The 16,437-nt window shown below is 37.6% G+C and overlaps 1 protein-coding gene across 1 annotated transcript in view; it reads right to left on the bottom strand.

Annotated features, from left to right (window-relative positions):
• The window catches only part of TGFB2 (transforming growth factor beta 2), a 99,432-nt gene that overhangs the window by 81,490 nt on the left and 1,505 nt on the right, over window positions 1–16,437 (bottom strand). Inside the window, exon 1 of the mRNA XM_003767713.3 lies at window positions 16,120–16,437. This exon is cut by the window's right edge and continues 1,505 nt beyond it. Coding sequence (XP_003767761.1) covers window positions 16,120–16,437 — 318 coding nt within the window. The remainder of the gene's footprint in view (window positions 1–16,119) is intronic.

Raw genomic sequence — 16,437 nt, 5'->3', positions numbered from 1 at the left:
TGTCACAGAAACCTAGAGAGAAGTGAGCATCCTGGAAAGGATGATAAACACTGTAAAATTCCAAGTAGGTCAAGAAGGCTGAAGATTGAGAAAAGGCCAGGAGTTAAGAGAAATTAAGAGATCACAGTTAGAAGTAAATATTTGGAATATAAAATGCTCTTACGTCTCCAAATCAAAAGAAATTTTCATATGAAGATACAAGTTATTTGCTTCAGAAATCCACTATCTTGAATTTCAGAATCCTAAGAAAATACTGATCATTTTTATTAGCATAAGATACCCTCAGTAAGTAACTAAACTGTCCACTAAGCTGAAGGTAGGAGTGCCAGTGCTATTAGAAGCTCCAGGTGATGAAGTAAATAATATCATCATATGCTGCTAATGGTTATTATGTAATATAATATTTTACTTTTGAAGAACAGTAATCAGACTTGGTAAACTGGTCTGCCTTTTCTCCCAAGGAGAAATTTAACAAGAATAACCTAAGTTTAGAAGGAGCTATTACTGAGTCCAAAGACCCGTCCATTTGCCTTAAATAAACCAAAACCCTAGACATATGATGGCTAATTTATTACTTAATAAAAACTAGAGCCACCTTGTCCCATAATAGATATAATAAGTAAATAACAATGATAAGGATAATTATGATAGCTAATAGTTCTGCTACTAATGAACTCTATGACCTTAGGGAACTCCAAAATGAAGCATATCTGGTCACTTTTAAGGTCCTTTCCAGCTCTAAAGTAGATGATTCTTTTATTTGCTAGTTCTTTTTTCTAAATTTTTTAAAATCTCCTATCTTTTCTTCAACTAGGCCTGATCTTCTAAAAGAGCTATAGGATTATAGATTTAGAGCTAGAAGGGACCTTTAGGGTCATGTAGTCCAGCTCTGTTATTTTATAGATAAGGGAACCAAGGAAGGCCAAAAGGAAAATGTTGACTTACTAAGGTCATACAAGTACCTAGTGGCATAAATTAAACCCAGATCCTCTGACTGAATCCAGTGTTTTCCCCACTAGACCACACTGTCTCCATTGTGGCTAGGTTTTCATTCATCCCTAATCTGAGGACTTTCCTCTAATGGCAGGAAAAGACTGTAATTTCAAAGTTGGGAGAGAACCACAGAGTTCATTAATTTCTAGTGAAACCCTTACCTGATCTTTGAATTCACTCTAAAAGTAGCTTAAAATAGATCATCCAGCCTCTGCTTGAAGACTTCCAAAAATCGGCATTACCTCAATTCATTGAATCCGATTATTAAGACACTTTTTATCACTTTGATCTGATATCCATTGACTATAACTTCCCTTTATCCTTTCTCTGACCTTGAGGGCTCAATCTGACGATTCATTGGTATTGGGAACTCCCATGTGGGGAAACTCTAACAATGCAGGTCAGCATTTTCTATAATTTATAGTCTTAAGAGTTGAAAAGGACACTGAGAAAGTATGACTTGTCCAGAATCACATTGCCAATATTTGTCAGAAGCAAGATCCTGCATGATCCAAGGAGAGTTCTCTCTCCCCTATTCCACAAAGCTTCCCTCTAGCAGAAAAGTCTATCTTGTATTTAGCGAATATAAAAATCAGTCTTCTAGGAAATGTTCATTATAGCAAATGACAAGTATATCACCATTCAAACAAATCCTGACCATTTTTATAAGGCTTGCCTTGTTCCTACTACATAAAGGTAGAACTTAGAATTTATATTCAAGGATCCTAAATCGAGGGTCAGAAGGGACCTCAGGAGCCATGTGTGATAAAATGAGAAACTGAGGTCCAGGAAATGCCATACCCAAGTCTACATACATTTAAGCCTGTGATCTTGTGTTTTTGCCCATGAGGAAGTCAGAGGTGAAGTGATCTGGGAAACTTGATTTTTCTCTACTCAAGTGCCTTAAAGGATATGTTGAAGCCATTAACAATGCTAACAAGAGTCCAGTACTCTATTGTGATCTGCTACATCGCATTTTCCCAGTCAGAATGCTATTTATTTCAGGTATGGGAAACTGAACAATCTGAGCATTATGGGGGCATGAATAGAGGCCTGTCACTCTCTGTTCTGCAATCAGACACACTACCATATTGTTGCCATATGCTGCTACCAATGGACATCTGCTCACATATGCTCCCAACAATAAGGAACCATATTGTTTATTTTTAAATCCTTTTTGTAACGGCTTACTGAGGAAAAAAACCTCAAATAACCAGTTAGCAAAGACAGGAAGCTACACTGATATAAACTGTTTGCTCCTCATCAGATTAACAAGTCAAACAAAGTTTTCTCACTACTATCTGACCTTTGAAGGAGAGATGCTGAAAATTGTTCTCTTAAGTAGAAACCTCAAACAGAATAACCAATAAGAAAGAAACAGCCAGCGGGACTCTGGCTCCGTTAGTACTACTTTCCCCCAACTCTGGTATTAGGCATTTCTAGGGGGATTTAACTCCTTTCCCTGGGAAACAGCACCTTCTTCAGGCCAGTATCTACTGTGTTACAGAACAGAGACATCTCCTTTAATTAGCTGAACTAGGAATTTCTACAGTCATCAAGTGCACATGAGGTCCATGGGTAGGATAATTATTAACAATTTCTGTCAAGCAGTAGTCAAATATACAATTTAGTTTACTTTAAGTAAGTGAATAGAACCTGGAAGAGTCACCATTAGATACATTTACAGGCTTTCCTCATCTACAGGATAATACCTCCTTTTGTAGACAAATGAACTAAGTTGAATTGAAGCCAGCATCTTCACTAATTCAATTCATGAGATCACAGTTTTATATTGGGAAGGGTCCTCAGAAGCTATCCAATTCAAGTCTTCATTTTACACATGAGGAAACTGAAGTCCAGCAAAGTTAAATGACTAGTCTGCCATAAAATGGATAGTAATTTGCACAGGTGGACTTTGAACTGGAATCCAACTCAATACTCCTGATGCATCCAATTTGCTCTGGGATGGACTTGGATCAGACCAATACTATGGTTTAAGTTCAATAATTGAACAAAATGAGACACTTGTAAGTCATTCAAAAGATAACAAACAAAATGATGTTTACTTAGCCATAGCAAGAAGGATGTTTAACAAGGATAGTCAAATTGACTCAGATGAGTGAAAGTCCTTTGCCTTAGTTGCTCATCATAAGCCACCAGCCAAGATGGCATACCTTGAGCTCCTTCTCCCTTCTTTGTACTTAGGGGAAGGAAGTGATGTCTGAGCCTTTGTTCCCCTGAGTCAGTGAAGGAAAGGTCTCCATACCCTTTAAGGAATAACTAGCTCAGAATGAAAGGTCTTCTCAAAACTCTTCTTCAGGGCTAGTCTTATTACTTATATTTTACAACATCCATTTTTTAAAGTTTTATGATGGTTATTCTTTACATTGTTATAGTCATTAATTATATTGCTCTCTTAGCTCTGATTACTTCAATTTGTATCAATTCATGTAAGGTTTTTCATGATTCTTTGTCTTCATCATGCTTGTTGTTTCCTAAAGCTCAGTGATACAGACAGTTTAATATAGACAGTTCTTGCTTTATATAAGTTTGCATTATGCAAATTAACATAAAGAATCCTTTAAGAAATTCTCATTCTAAAAATACATTCATTTAATTTTGCAGCATTAGAGAGCTTGCGATCCAAGGATTAGTTGCTCCACCTGAGACTACCTAAGAAAGGAGACCTTTACCCTCCCTCCCTACCCATGTGAATATCCTGCTTGTTCCTTATTCTGTCTGTTCCCATTTCTATTTGCTTCCCCCCCAACCTTCACTCTGGGGGCTCTACACCACTATCTATATTCTTACTCTTGGTTCTGTCCCTGCCCGACATGTTCCTCCTCATGCTCTTACTTCTCTATCCTAGCCTACTCCCTCCACTAGAAGAGCCTTCTTTCAGCTTCCTTTCCTTCTCTATTTTTCTGGGCAAATTTGTATCATGTAAAAATTGCTTTATGTAGATATCTAAAGAATGTCCACTTATATAAAATACAAACTATGTTCTATTAAGGCATTTATGTTCCATAAATTGTTTAGCCATTTTCTAATCAATGGATATCTGCTGTTCTTAGTGTTATTAGGACTAGGATTAGACAGTGCTGTCTAAATTCTGGGATATGTATATGGCCTTTCCTTTTCTCAGTGCTATCTTTGAGATATGTGCTGTATCTGTTTTAGTATTACTCAGAAACCTTACAAACTAAAGCAGATGCTACTATTTCTTCCCAATCCCAACATTACAATGAGATTCTACTTGGGGGAATCCAACATTAATTTGTTTTAATGGAACATAAGCTTACTGAGGCAGACTCCCTTTTTTGGAAGTCTCTGAATATTTATGGAATAAATAATATTCCATAATTATTTAACAAAATTGCTTTATTGTTGTTGTTAAGTCATGTCTGACTTCTTTTTGTGATCCCATTTGGGTTTTCCTGGCAAAGATACACAAGGGTTTGATATTTCCTTCTCCAGCTCATTTTGTAGATGAGGAAACTGAGGCAAACAGGGTTAATAGACTTCTTCAGGGTCACAGAGATAGTAAATGTCTGAGGCCAGATTTGAACTGAAGTCTTCCTGACTCCATGCCTGGTGCCCTGTCCACTGTGTCATCTTGCTAGCCCAATAAATGCTTATTGACACAAAAGCAAGATCTTAATAAATGCTTGTTGACTCATTGGTCAGATGAGTGATCTAGGACAGGTGTGCTGGTACTACAAAATTACAAACACTATACTTCACCCCATCCACAAGGCTCCGGCCTTCTTTGTCAGTTATTAATCAGCTTGATGATGATGCTCTCTAATAATAGGATCATACCTAAAGAGTTAAGCTAGCATCATTCTTCCCTTTATGTAGAACAGAAAAACCACAAGGAAGGAAGAATATCCAAGTTCAGAAAGTGAATCAGTGTCAGAGCTGAGATTAGCTCAAAGGCTCTGACTCCATGCCCAGAGATCAGTCAACAAATTTAGTAATTTCAGATTTAATGCTAGGGTGATAAACATCTATATGACTAAACTAACACATAAGTGAGTGTGATCAAAGGTGCCTACCCCAAAAGTGGCTCAGATCCAGAATAGGACATTCACAGGTGACAACTTACATGTTATAAGCCTGAACATAAAGATGTAAAAAAAGGTAACTTTTTTTACTTCAAAAAAAAATAAACATATACATGTGCATGTATGTACACATATATGTGTGTGTGAAAGGGAAGACAATGAAAATAGCTGTGCAAGAGTTTTTTGAGGGTGTTCACATATAAATACAAACACATACATACACACTTTTAAGGGGTGACAAACTATTACCCTTACTCTTTTCCCAAAAGTCAATATGATAAAGAAAGAAGGTTATGTGGACTAAGCTTTCTGTTCCTTCTCTTCCTTCTCCTCACCTTGTACCTCAAATGATTTGTCTGTTTCTTCACCAACTCATCTAAAAAAAAAATTCCCAAAAAAACTACCTCAAACTGTGGGTATTACATCTCAATCCAATCTACAACCAGAATAAATTAACCAGTCTTTTCCTGGCCCAATTAGAATAGCTGCTTAATTGCAAATGATAAACAAACAAAAGAACAAAGAGAAAATAAAATATCAATGGTATTTTTCTTGCCAGGAATTCAAAGCAGGATTGTAAGAAGAAACCAGTGGAAAAACAGAGAGATAAAAATACCAGTCAAGAAATAGGAGAATAAAAGATTGTAGAAGTAGGAAAAGCCAAGATGGAAAAAATGACAGATTTACTGCTACATTTGGTACAGTGAGAACAATCACTGATAGTCAGACTTTACCCAAGAAGCGTTGAAATTACAATTACTGAAGTGAATCCAAAACTTAACAATTAAACGATCTTTCCCAGAACATTCCAATTTGTGCTCCAGCAACAAGAGAAGGTTTAATGCTCTTCAGTGTATTTATTTTATTTTATTTTATTTTTCTAATCCACAACAGCATGGGATCCTCTTTCAAAAAGTTTTGGTTTTTTTCGTAAAGATGATGCACTTTCGGCCACTTGACAGGGTCCTTTTTCCAAGCCAAAGTTTGCATTCCCTATCTCAAGATTAAGTAACAAATAGGAATTCTTACAACAGCCTGAAGTTATGAATGAATGGTTATTTGTGAACTAGCTTGTCAAGACAGATGCGGTATTTGTCAGAGTAGTGTGGGTTAGATATGGAGAAAAAGAGCCAAACAAACAGAGCCAAGATCTAAGTCACAACATTTGCCTTCTCTTTTGGTTTATTTGTTTTCAAGAGACTAAAATGATGCTACATTTAAAATATATATAAAAGCTAGACATTACTTTTATACAGCTTGCTTTATGTTTTTCTTTTCCTTTGGGAAGAACAGTATCTTTTCCTCAGGCATAAAACATCTGAATCTGCTTCAAATTTATCTTAAAAAAAAAAAAAAGTAACTCAAAAGAACTGAAAAAAACAGTGACAAGTCCTCATTGTGAACATGGAATCAGCACATCTTCATTTGAAGGTTAGTATATGTTTTTAAACTGGTTTCAGATGGTTGGGGTTTCACAAAATCCAACAATTATTTCCCCTTTTTTTCCTTGATTCTCATTAACTCTCTAGATATGAAGGGAAATTCAATCTACCCATTTCTGTTTTTGTTAACACATGACTTACTCAAGTAGTCAAAGGTGACTGAACAAACTACTTCTATCAAGATTCCCTTTGACCCACACCATGCTTTCCTTGTTGTTGTTGGGGTGCCATGGGTATATATAACAAATAACTGATGCATAGCCAGTGCATTATTTTACTCTCATGCCTACCTGAAATCAGGAGACAGAGAAGATGACTTTGGCTCTACTCCCTTTGGAGGAATTGGGAGGATATAGACAAGAGTCACACAAGATGAGAGATTAAGGATGGATTTCCATTTTCACCAATGGATTTCACATTGTATTCACCTTAATAAGATCCTGAATCCATTAAAGTATATAAAAATGTTTTCCTTACCACTAACAATTACAAACTCCTAAGGACTCAGAACTTCATACCTCCCCCTTCCATTACAAGGGAAACATGTTTGGGGCCAATGAAGAGGTTTCAAGAAATTGTAATAAGCCAACTAAGATGTGACCTTAAATAGGAATAGCTGCAACTGCTCTTCTGGGATGATATCACTTCCTTTATGACATTTCAGCACTATGGACATACACAAATCATTTAACTTTATTTCAGAGCCTCAGTTTTCCCATATGTAATATGAGTATGAAAACACCTGAAGTATCTACCTCCCAGCATTTTTGTGAGGCTTGAATAAGCTCATGTATATGTAACAATAGCTTTGCTACACTGTATACATAAAATATTTTGCAAATCTTGAAGCACTATGTGACCACAAATTTAATAACATTAGTTTTCCTCTCTGTTTTTCCTGTCTTCTCTTTCCTGGGAGAATGCTTTCCATTTCTTCCTTTAATGAACTTCACTCTTTCCAATACGTTTTCTTCTCTTTATCATTAATTTCTACCTTAGCTTTTAAGGTAGTTCTGGCAGCTTTTGGGCAACTTGCTGTTGGAAGTGATGATGATGTCCCTCTGAGCAGGTACTGTTTAAGTATTTTGTCTTCGTATTTCCAAAGCAGAGCACTACCAGGAATATAAGAAGCACTCAATAAATGCACGTTGAGTGACTAACTGTAGCCTCCTGAACTTCCAGATTCATGCCATCTCAAGTCTCTTAATTGTGGCTCTGTCAGGATTTGAAATTATTGAGAGGGGAAGCTGATGTTTGATCAAGATGATAGATAATGTTTATATAGGGGTACAAAGTTTACTCAGCTTGCTTTTATCCCAAGGTTCAAGGCATTGAGGGTTTGGGCAATAGGTCAAATCTTGGGGCTACAACTCCTAGGATGCTAATTTTATTTCCTAACACAGAACTAAAAGGAAAGGATAGGTTTTATGGCATATATTTAAAGGTGTGCATGTTAGCATGAATTTAAATTCATCTTGATATGAGATTTTGCAAAGCTTTTGGAGATAACTGAGGACATCCCAGCATGTCACATAGCCAAGACTGCTCAAGGGCAGTAAGTTACCACATGCTCAAAAGGGTTGGCTTCACTACAATTCTAGATGCTACTGTTGTCACATTACTAGATTTTTACATTCCATCTACTGTTAGCTTTCTCAAATAGGTGTAAAGTCTCCCCGAGGGTAGACAAGAATGGATCCTTCTCTTTTGTTGGGAATCCCCACAGCATCTAGTGCTGTGCCCTGCTCAGGCATAATACATGCTGGTGGGTCGGACATGAATCAGTGGTATTACCAATGAGGAATCCAAAAGACAAATAAAGTTAGGGTAGCCAATTTTACTCTCTTAGCAAAAGTGGTACAATGATAGGAGGAAGAAGTTTCCAATTAAAGAAGAAATTTCAATAACCTGTGTCTCATACATCTCTAAATGGCAAAGAAGAAGAGTTGATTGTACTTAATGAGAGGGGAAATGAGATAGAGGAAAGAAGTACAAAGACTTACCCAAGTTTCATGACCAGTTATTCTGGTCAATATAAATATATATTTATATACGTACATATATACATATATATATGCAATACATATATATATATATATAAAACATAATTTTTAAGAATAGAATTCAAAGTATATAAATACAATTCGATATTTTTGAGTGAATATCACTTAATAATTCCTCTAAGTTATTTAGTTTGTTCCCTTGGTCTAACAACTAATCAGAGTGGGGAAGAAGATGAGTGCCAAATTCTTCAATCTTCTAGGCTACACATTAAACCCAGACCATGACCTTAGATTGACTAATCTAAGGTTATTGGAAGCTCCAGACTTGGAATGAAAAGATATTAATAAAAAGGGGAAAGACAGTCCTCAGTTGGTCACAAGGGTCACTTGTTCCTGGAATTCTCCAACTAACCAATCCTCTTCTTCATTTGAGTTGAAGGGAAGTTTTCATCAACTTTACTGGCATCATGACGACAGGTAAGAGCAGACACAGTTTACCTCCCTCTTTCTACCACCTCTAAATCCCATCCCCCTGTCATTCTACAAGTGTCAAAAGCATTCTTGACAAGAGAAATATCTCAATAAACCAAGATTGAATCTTCCTATTACACAGAGACAGCAATATAGCAAATATAATATAGGTCTGACATTGCAAACAGTGCCCAGTGGGTTACTGTATCAAATCCTCCCAACCTTATGAAAGAAATTTTTCTAGGCTTCTGTATGACATACTCTGTGTATTGTATATGTATATACATATATACATACATATATACACACATATATATGTATATGTATGTTTAATTACTACAATGCAATATTTCATATTAACAATCAGGGTGAATACAACTGAGGAATGGTGGGGGAAAGGGCAAGGAGGACTTTTTCAGAGGAAACAAAAAGCCAGGCCAGTTCAAGAAGAAAGCTGGGTTATGCTGTAGTTCAGCATCTACTTCTGGACATTTGAAGATTAAAAAAGAAATTTAAAAAAAAAAAACAGTTTTGGTTGAAGGTAGGATGCAAACTTACTCTAAACAAATGACTGAGGCAAACTTTTCAGTCTAAACAAACCTGTTGAGGCCTCCCTAACATGTTATTGAGAAGGGGGAGAGAAAGGGAGAGGAAGGGAGGAAGGGAAGGAGGTAGAGAAAGGAGAGGAGAGAAGAGAAAGGAGAGAGAGAAGAGAAGGGAGAGAAGACAGAAAAATATAGTGACAGAGAGGAAAGAGACAGAGAGGTGAGAGAGTCGGTCAGAGAGGGGGAGGAGACAGAGAAATAGAGAGAGACAGAGGCAAACAAACACACACAGAGAAAAGAGAGAATACCTGAAAAAAATATAATTCTCAGACTAAAAACTACCTTTCTTTTTTAAAAAATGAAAATGCACACCATGATAGTTTTTAAATGACAATGGGAACATTTGTTGATTTTTGCCTGGGCCTCCTTTTCTCAAGCTGTTCACAGCTTTCAATTCTAGTTTTTCAATGTGGAAAATACTCTGAGAAGGCCGATGTAACTAGAAAAAGCACATCTAGCAAATCCAAACCATTTCTCCTGAATCACATCAATTCCTGAAACCTTACATTAAGATAACTGAAAGAGATGCTTTTTCAGAGGTCACCTTCTGTAGGATTCTGAGTTGGGGAGGGCAGGGAAATAGTATGAATTTTCTCATTATTATAGTCATATAGGGGCAGTAGAAAATATGGACAGTGAGAGCTGGTTTCAAAATCTGGGAAAACTGGATGCAAGTCATACTTCCTGATACTTAAATAAGTAATGATACGACCCTAGCTAAATGGTGCAGAACAAAAGCAAAGGCCTGGAGTCTGGAAGATTCACCTCCCTAAGTTTAAATCTAGTCTTAGACACTTGTTAGCTGTATGGCCCTGGGCAAATGACAACATCTGTTTGCCTCAGTTCTTTAGCTATAAAATGGAGATAATAACAGTACTATCTCCCAGGATTATTGTGAGGATCAAATGAGATAAGGGTAAAGTGCTTAGCATATAGTAGCTTTATGTAAATCAATATTTAATGTATTTATTATTAATAATAACCTTTAATAATTATTAATTAGTTAATAATCTTTATTTTGCATTCTTTAATCTACTATCTCTTCAGTCTCTAAATGTATTCTAGTCCTTGAGTAATGAATGAGCTGGGAGTCAAGAACCCAAATTAGGTAGACTCCTCAGGTCAGTCACAACTGGAGATGGAATCTTCTTTTCTGCACATCTCAGTTTCCTCCAAGAAAAGAGTCTGGCATATTTGGACACTTTTATATGGAAAATGAAATAACCAAGCCAAGTATCCCCAGAAGAGCTGGGAAAGGGGTAATAGTCTAAGGTCAGATTCCATCTCTGTCACTAAAACACTGTGTCTCCTTGAACAAAATAACTTTGCATCTTTTTGCGTGTTTTTTTTTTTTTTTCCATCTGTAAAATGAGAGGATTGCAGTGGATGACTTCTGAAGTCCCTACCAGATCCAGAGCTATAATCCTGAGAAGTCAAAACCTGAATGTGCCATCCTATATATAGACTGTAGGGGTCACTGTGGAGACACAAGTGCTCCCAGCACCAGTCAAAGAATTGTATTTGTTCCCATAATAGAAGTCAGGTTTCCTAGTAGTTCATATGATGACAGATTTAGATCCAGTTAGAATCTCAAAGCTCATCTCATGCAACTCCCTCATTTTATAGGTGAGAGGAAATGAAGTTAAGGGAGTAACTCAATAGCACAGACGATAGAAAGTTAACAGGATTCAAACCCAGGCCCTCAGGCTTCAAAGCCCCTACTGTGCAAGCCATTGAGCCTTACTACTGCCTCACTACAATTATGTCTCATTATTTCAATTTCAAAATATTATATTTATTTTAAGTTATGCTTTTAATCTTTGGATGAAGTGAAGGAGGAAAGGGAGAGACAGAGAAAGGAGGAGAGGGAAAGATAGAAACAGAGAAACAAAAAGAGACAGGATGGGAAAGAAAAGGGAGGGGAGAGGGAGAAAGAAGAGGAAGAAAGATAAAGGGAGGAAATCCTTATCCTAAATCAGTAGTGACCTAATCCAGAATCACCACAAGTGGGCTGCACAGCAGTAACAACACAGAGTAATGATGCAATATATGAAGGGAAGGAGAGAAGTTTTTGCCAAATGCATACCAGTAACTCAATTATTCTAAATTCTTGAAAAATCAACGCCTTGGAGATAAAGCCAAAAACACTTCTGCATCCAGTCAGTAATGTTTTCTTTCATTGGGCAGTGGGCCAGTATAGGGTCAATTTATATGTAGAAAGCAGTATTCATGAACAGAGGGCTCAGCTACACTCCCTAAACCTACCACATTATTGACACTCACTCTACATTCCAAAGTGTCACTAGGAAAGATTAGAGGCAGGGGAACTTCTAAGAGGAAATGTTTAAAATTCATGTGAAACAATAACAAAGGAAATTTCATTGTGATTTTTTAGGCTGTATAGTTTAGTCCATCCAATTCAACATGATTGAATTAGCCAAGTGATGACTGACTTATTTTCATCAGTGCCTAGCTTGGCCATGTTCACTCTTCATTTGTACTGCTTATTTTCTATGCAAGTAAAATTTGAGACACTTCTTCATCTTTCCTCCCAATATTGACTAACATGACATGAATGATGAGTTAGGCTCCCTTAGAAGAGATCATCAATTAAATTGAATGAATGAGAAAGGGCCTTGGTAAGTAAAAATCAAGAAAAAACATGCTACAGAAAAAGAATCCACAAATTCCCATTTACCTAAGATAGCTTTCTAATTATTCTTTTCTTCAATTTCTAAAGTATTTTTGGTGCACAACTACATTTTAAAAGGCACTATGGTTTAGTATACAGGAAGACAGTATGAGGAGCCAGAGGACCAGAGTTCTTTCTAACCAGAGTTTACTCCTTGTTTGCTGTGTGACTTAGGCAAGTGACTTAACTTCTCTGCTTCTCATTATTCAATTATAAAATGGAGAGAGGGGTAATCATATCTGCACAGCCTGCTTTACAGGATTGTTGAAAGAATAAGATCAGAAAATACAGGTGAAAATGCTTCAAAAATTACAAAGAAACATACAAGCATACAGTATTAATTATAATTTCTATCAACAAAAAATTATGGAGAAAGTAATCTGAAGTGAATGTAAGGAAAAAAATGTGCCATATCATACTATAATAAAGCAACATAAGAAATGAAGAGATTGTTACAGTTAAAGTGAAGAAGGAGCAGAGAAGAGGAAAGGAAAAAAGTTTTAGCCCTTTTGATTTACCAAGCCCTTGGGTTACATTTTGATTGTTAGTAGTTTAAAAACATCAAGAAGCCTATTGAATTTGAAGCAATCTTTCTGAATTATTCAAGCCTTTTGCAATATCTTTGGAGTAGATGAACCTTGAATCTCAAAAGGATTATCAAAAGGACCAGATGTCCCCTTATTCCCTCTGTACAAACCATGGGTAAACCTTAGTATAACTCTACTTTGAGCCTTAAACTAACAGCATGTGAAAAGATTAATATGAATAAATTCAAAACTAATCAGAGCCCTTCTTTAAATGTTGACACAGTATTATTTATATCCTATACATACCTTCTTGACTAAAATTCATCCCAGGAGATTGGCACCTGGCCAGCTCTATTCATATTTACTGTATTTATATAGTACAGTTGGCCAAGGATAATATTTAAGACAAAATATGCCTCAGGGCATATACAATATCTCTTATATTTTCGCTTTTAAATCTCCACATTGCTAAAAATATTTAGTCTGAACTTTATAAAATGTCCTACAAAGGGCTATCAGCAATCTGTAGTGATATATTGTTGGCTCAGTATAATTAAAGCATATTTGTAATACTTATGCCAGAGTCAGTTACTGAATGCTAATAACTATGTGGTTTAAAAAAAAGGAAGAAAACCTGAATCGGTGATCTTTCCCATGCCTTCATCTCTACAGCTTTTGACCTTCAGCAAATGCTCTGCAAGAAATGCCAATCTCTTTCCCCACTTCCCCTTCCACTCGGAGACTCCTTTCAGAAATGAAAAATGCAAAAACTATGCAATACAGTTCTAAACGGGGAAAAACTGGTCTGTTCTCCAAAGCTGGTATTTTCAACTGACTCCTTAAAAAATTAGGGTGGAGTGATTTCTTTCTTTCTTTTCTTCTTCTTCTTCTTCTTCTTCTTCTTCTTTTTTTTTTTTTTTTTTTGGAAGGATTCCTATAATCCAGCATAATTGGAAAGTGCTGGAAAATCAATTAACCTACTTTCATAAAATCATCTAAGCTTTACATAGTAGTACTCAATCTGCCACTTATGAAACCTCCTACTAAACTGCTGTGATGCACCCTGTTGGTAGATTTCTGGATTCTATGTTGCCTTCTCTGTTAATAGACCTATACCTCTGAATGCCATGATAATATTTCAGATACATAGGTTGGCCCTTTACAGGAAAGTAGTTGCCTCAATTGAGCCTATATAACATGCACTGGGCTTTTTCTAAAACCAAGGGTTTCCTCCAACTACATAGGGGAAATCGTTAACAGGGAAGCTATGGCCTTTAGCTTCTTAGATCTAAGGTTTTACTGGGAAGAACTCTGGACGGACACATTCTTCTGAGATAATCTGGTATCTCTAGCGCAATTAGTTACAAGTTAGAAATGTGTCCAACAACTGAAAGCAATTTATTTTAGCTTTTGTTGCTAAACGCCTAAAGCACGACCTGTTCAGGCACCAGACCGTGTGCTTTTCTGTCCACCCAAGTACCAGCAGGGCTGTTGCACGTGCCGGAAAAAATTAAAAAAAAAAAAAAAAAAAAAAAAAAGCTGGCCTGATTTCTCACTGTCTCCCTGGTATTGCTACAGCTTGCAATGCCTGTTTTCCGAATATCCCGTTGGCTCCTGCCCAAGTAAAAAGGCTTATTTCCCTGGGGATAGCAGGGGTGGCGCTCATTTCTTATAGCTGTTGTTGGAGGGTGCCATAATTACAATAATAAAATCATCCCGCCTGCCAGAGTGTCCCGAACGCGATGCTGTCATTTCACAATAAAGAGAGACAACAGCGGCAGAAGAAAGGCTGCCGAAAAGGCAGGGGTTCAGACACACTGACTGTCATTCTGGGACCATCAGCTACAAGACATGACAAGCCATAAAGCAGCGACTTGTTAAACTAAAAATAAATATATTAAAAGATGCACCGCCCTGCAATTAGAAACTCTTGGATAAAGTTACCAAGATGGCTGTATTATCTATTTAGGCAAGACACAGAGATTTTGCAAAAGCGGCCAACAAGTATATAGGGCATGGAAAGGGGAGGAGAGAAACCGGCAGCCAATGAAACGGAAAGAGATTGGGGCTTGGAATACAGTAAAGCTGAAGGATTCCCTCCCCCCCCCCCCCCCCCCCCCCCTTGCTTCTTCCTGGTATTTAACCCTCTCAGGTATCACAGGAGGCATTTTTAAAGAAGCTCTCTGAATCTATTTCAAGCTAACAGCCCCATTCCCTTCTCCCCGCCCCCCTCCCCCCAAGAACTCCACAATAAATCATTTCACTCCAGTCACTACTGTATGCCAGATGGATTTGAGGATATGGCAACCCAGCACAGTCTAGGAGCAGGAAAGGCTCTTTTACTCCCTCTTAGATTTAGGAATGCATCATCAAAACAACTGCCGAGGGCAAATGAAAAGGGAGTTACCACAAAGGTTGAAAAGAGAGGACTAGTTATAAAACTATTAAGAAAAATAAAGGGCAAGAGTTTTCTACTAAACCATTAGCAAAACAATAATGACCAATTGACTGTGAGTGGCTGGGAAGAGAAGTGAGGCTCTACTCATTTTGGGGGGAAAGTCGACTTAAAAACTCAAGTACTAAAAAAAAAATTCCCATTTCCTGATGAATGAAAGACCTGAAAGTGAAATTACAAAATGGGGAGGAGGAGGAATAAAAAGGGGGAGCTTGCATCCATTTTTTGGTGGCAAGGGATGCATCAGATGAGGTCAAAAACAAAGTTTAAAGTGACATCTTTTTTTAGAGGTAAGTTTTGATGTTGTTGTCGTTTTTAAGTAGATATATAGAGAAATACAATGGAGACGGATTAAAAAAAATATACCATCAGATTCGCAATGGGGCGGGGGATGGGGAGAAGAAGCAAGTCTTCGCCTTCCCCTGACCTAAATTTTTTTTTTTAACCATTCAAGCCCCAATTTGGTAACAAATCTTTCCACCTAAAGAAAATAAACCTACCAAGATTTCTACAGTCAACTCTGCCCCCAAGGAGTGTGGATCGTAGATTGCTGAGGAGAGCTGCCTCCTGGCCAATGGACCGTGTGATGAATTTTCAGGAAAGAGGAAAAAGAAGAGCGCAGCGGAGGGAGATTCGGAGGGAAAGAAGGGAAGAGAAAAAAGGGAGGGGAAAGGAGAAAAGCAGAAAGTAAAGGTACAAAGAAATTGCCTTTAGTTCCCAACTCTAAAGAATATTTGGGCCAGGGGAAAAGATAGCTTGAGCAGAGATGAAACTCGGGAGAGGATAGGACGATAAGAGGAAGTTTGGAAGCACCGGGCACCTCCAAACTTCAGACACTCGAGAAGAATTAAACGCAGCACTTACTTTCCGAATAGTAGGGCATGTCTATTTTGTACACCTCTTTGGCATAGTACTCCTCGTCGCTCCTCTCCCTCTCGCAAGCTGCTGCCCTCCGGTTGGCTTTCTCCTGGAGCAAGTCCCTGGTACTGTTGTAAATGGAGATCACCTCCGGGGGGACCTCCTCGGGTTCGGGGTAGTCTTCAGGGGGGCTGGTGAGCTTCAGCTTGCTGAGGATCTGGCCCCGAATCGCCTCGATCCTCTTGCGCATGAACTGATCCATGTCGAGTGTGCTGCAGGTAGAGAGGCTCAGCGCCACGGTGACCAGATCCAGGGTCAGGAAAA

Source organism: Sarcophilus harrisii, chromosome 4, assembly GCF_902635505.1.
Source record: "Sarcophilus harrisii chromosome 4, mSarHar1.11, whole genome shotgun sequence".
In the NCBI taxonomy this organism is placed as follows: Eukaryota; Metazoa; Chordata; class Mammalia; order Dasyuromorphia; family Dasyuridae; genus Sarcophilus; species Sarcophilus harrisii.
The sequence above is the reverse complement of the archived record's forward strand: the minus strand, read 5'-3'. Positions and strand labels throughout refer to the sequence as shown.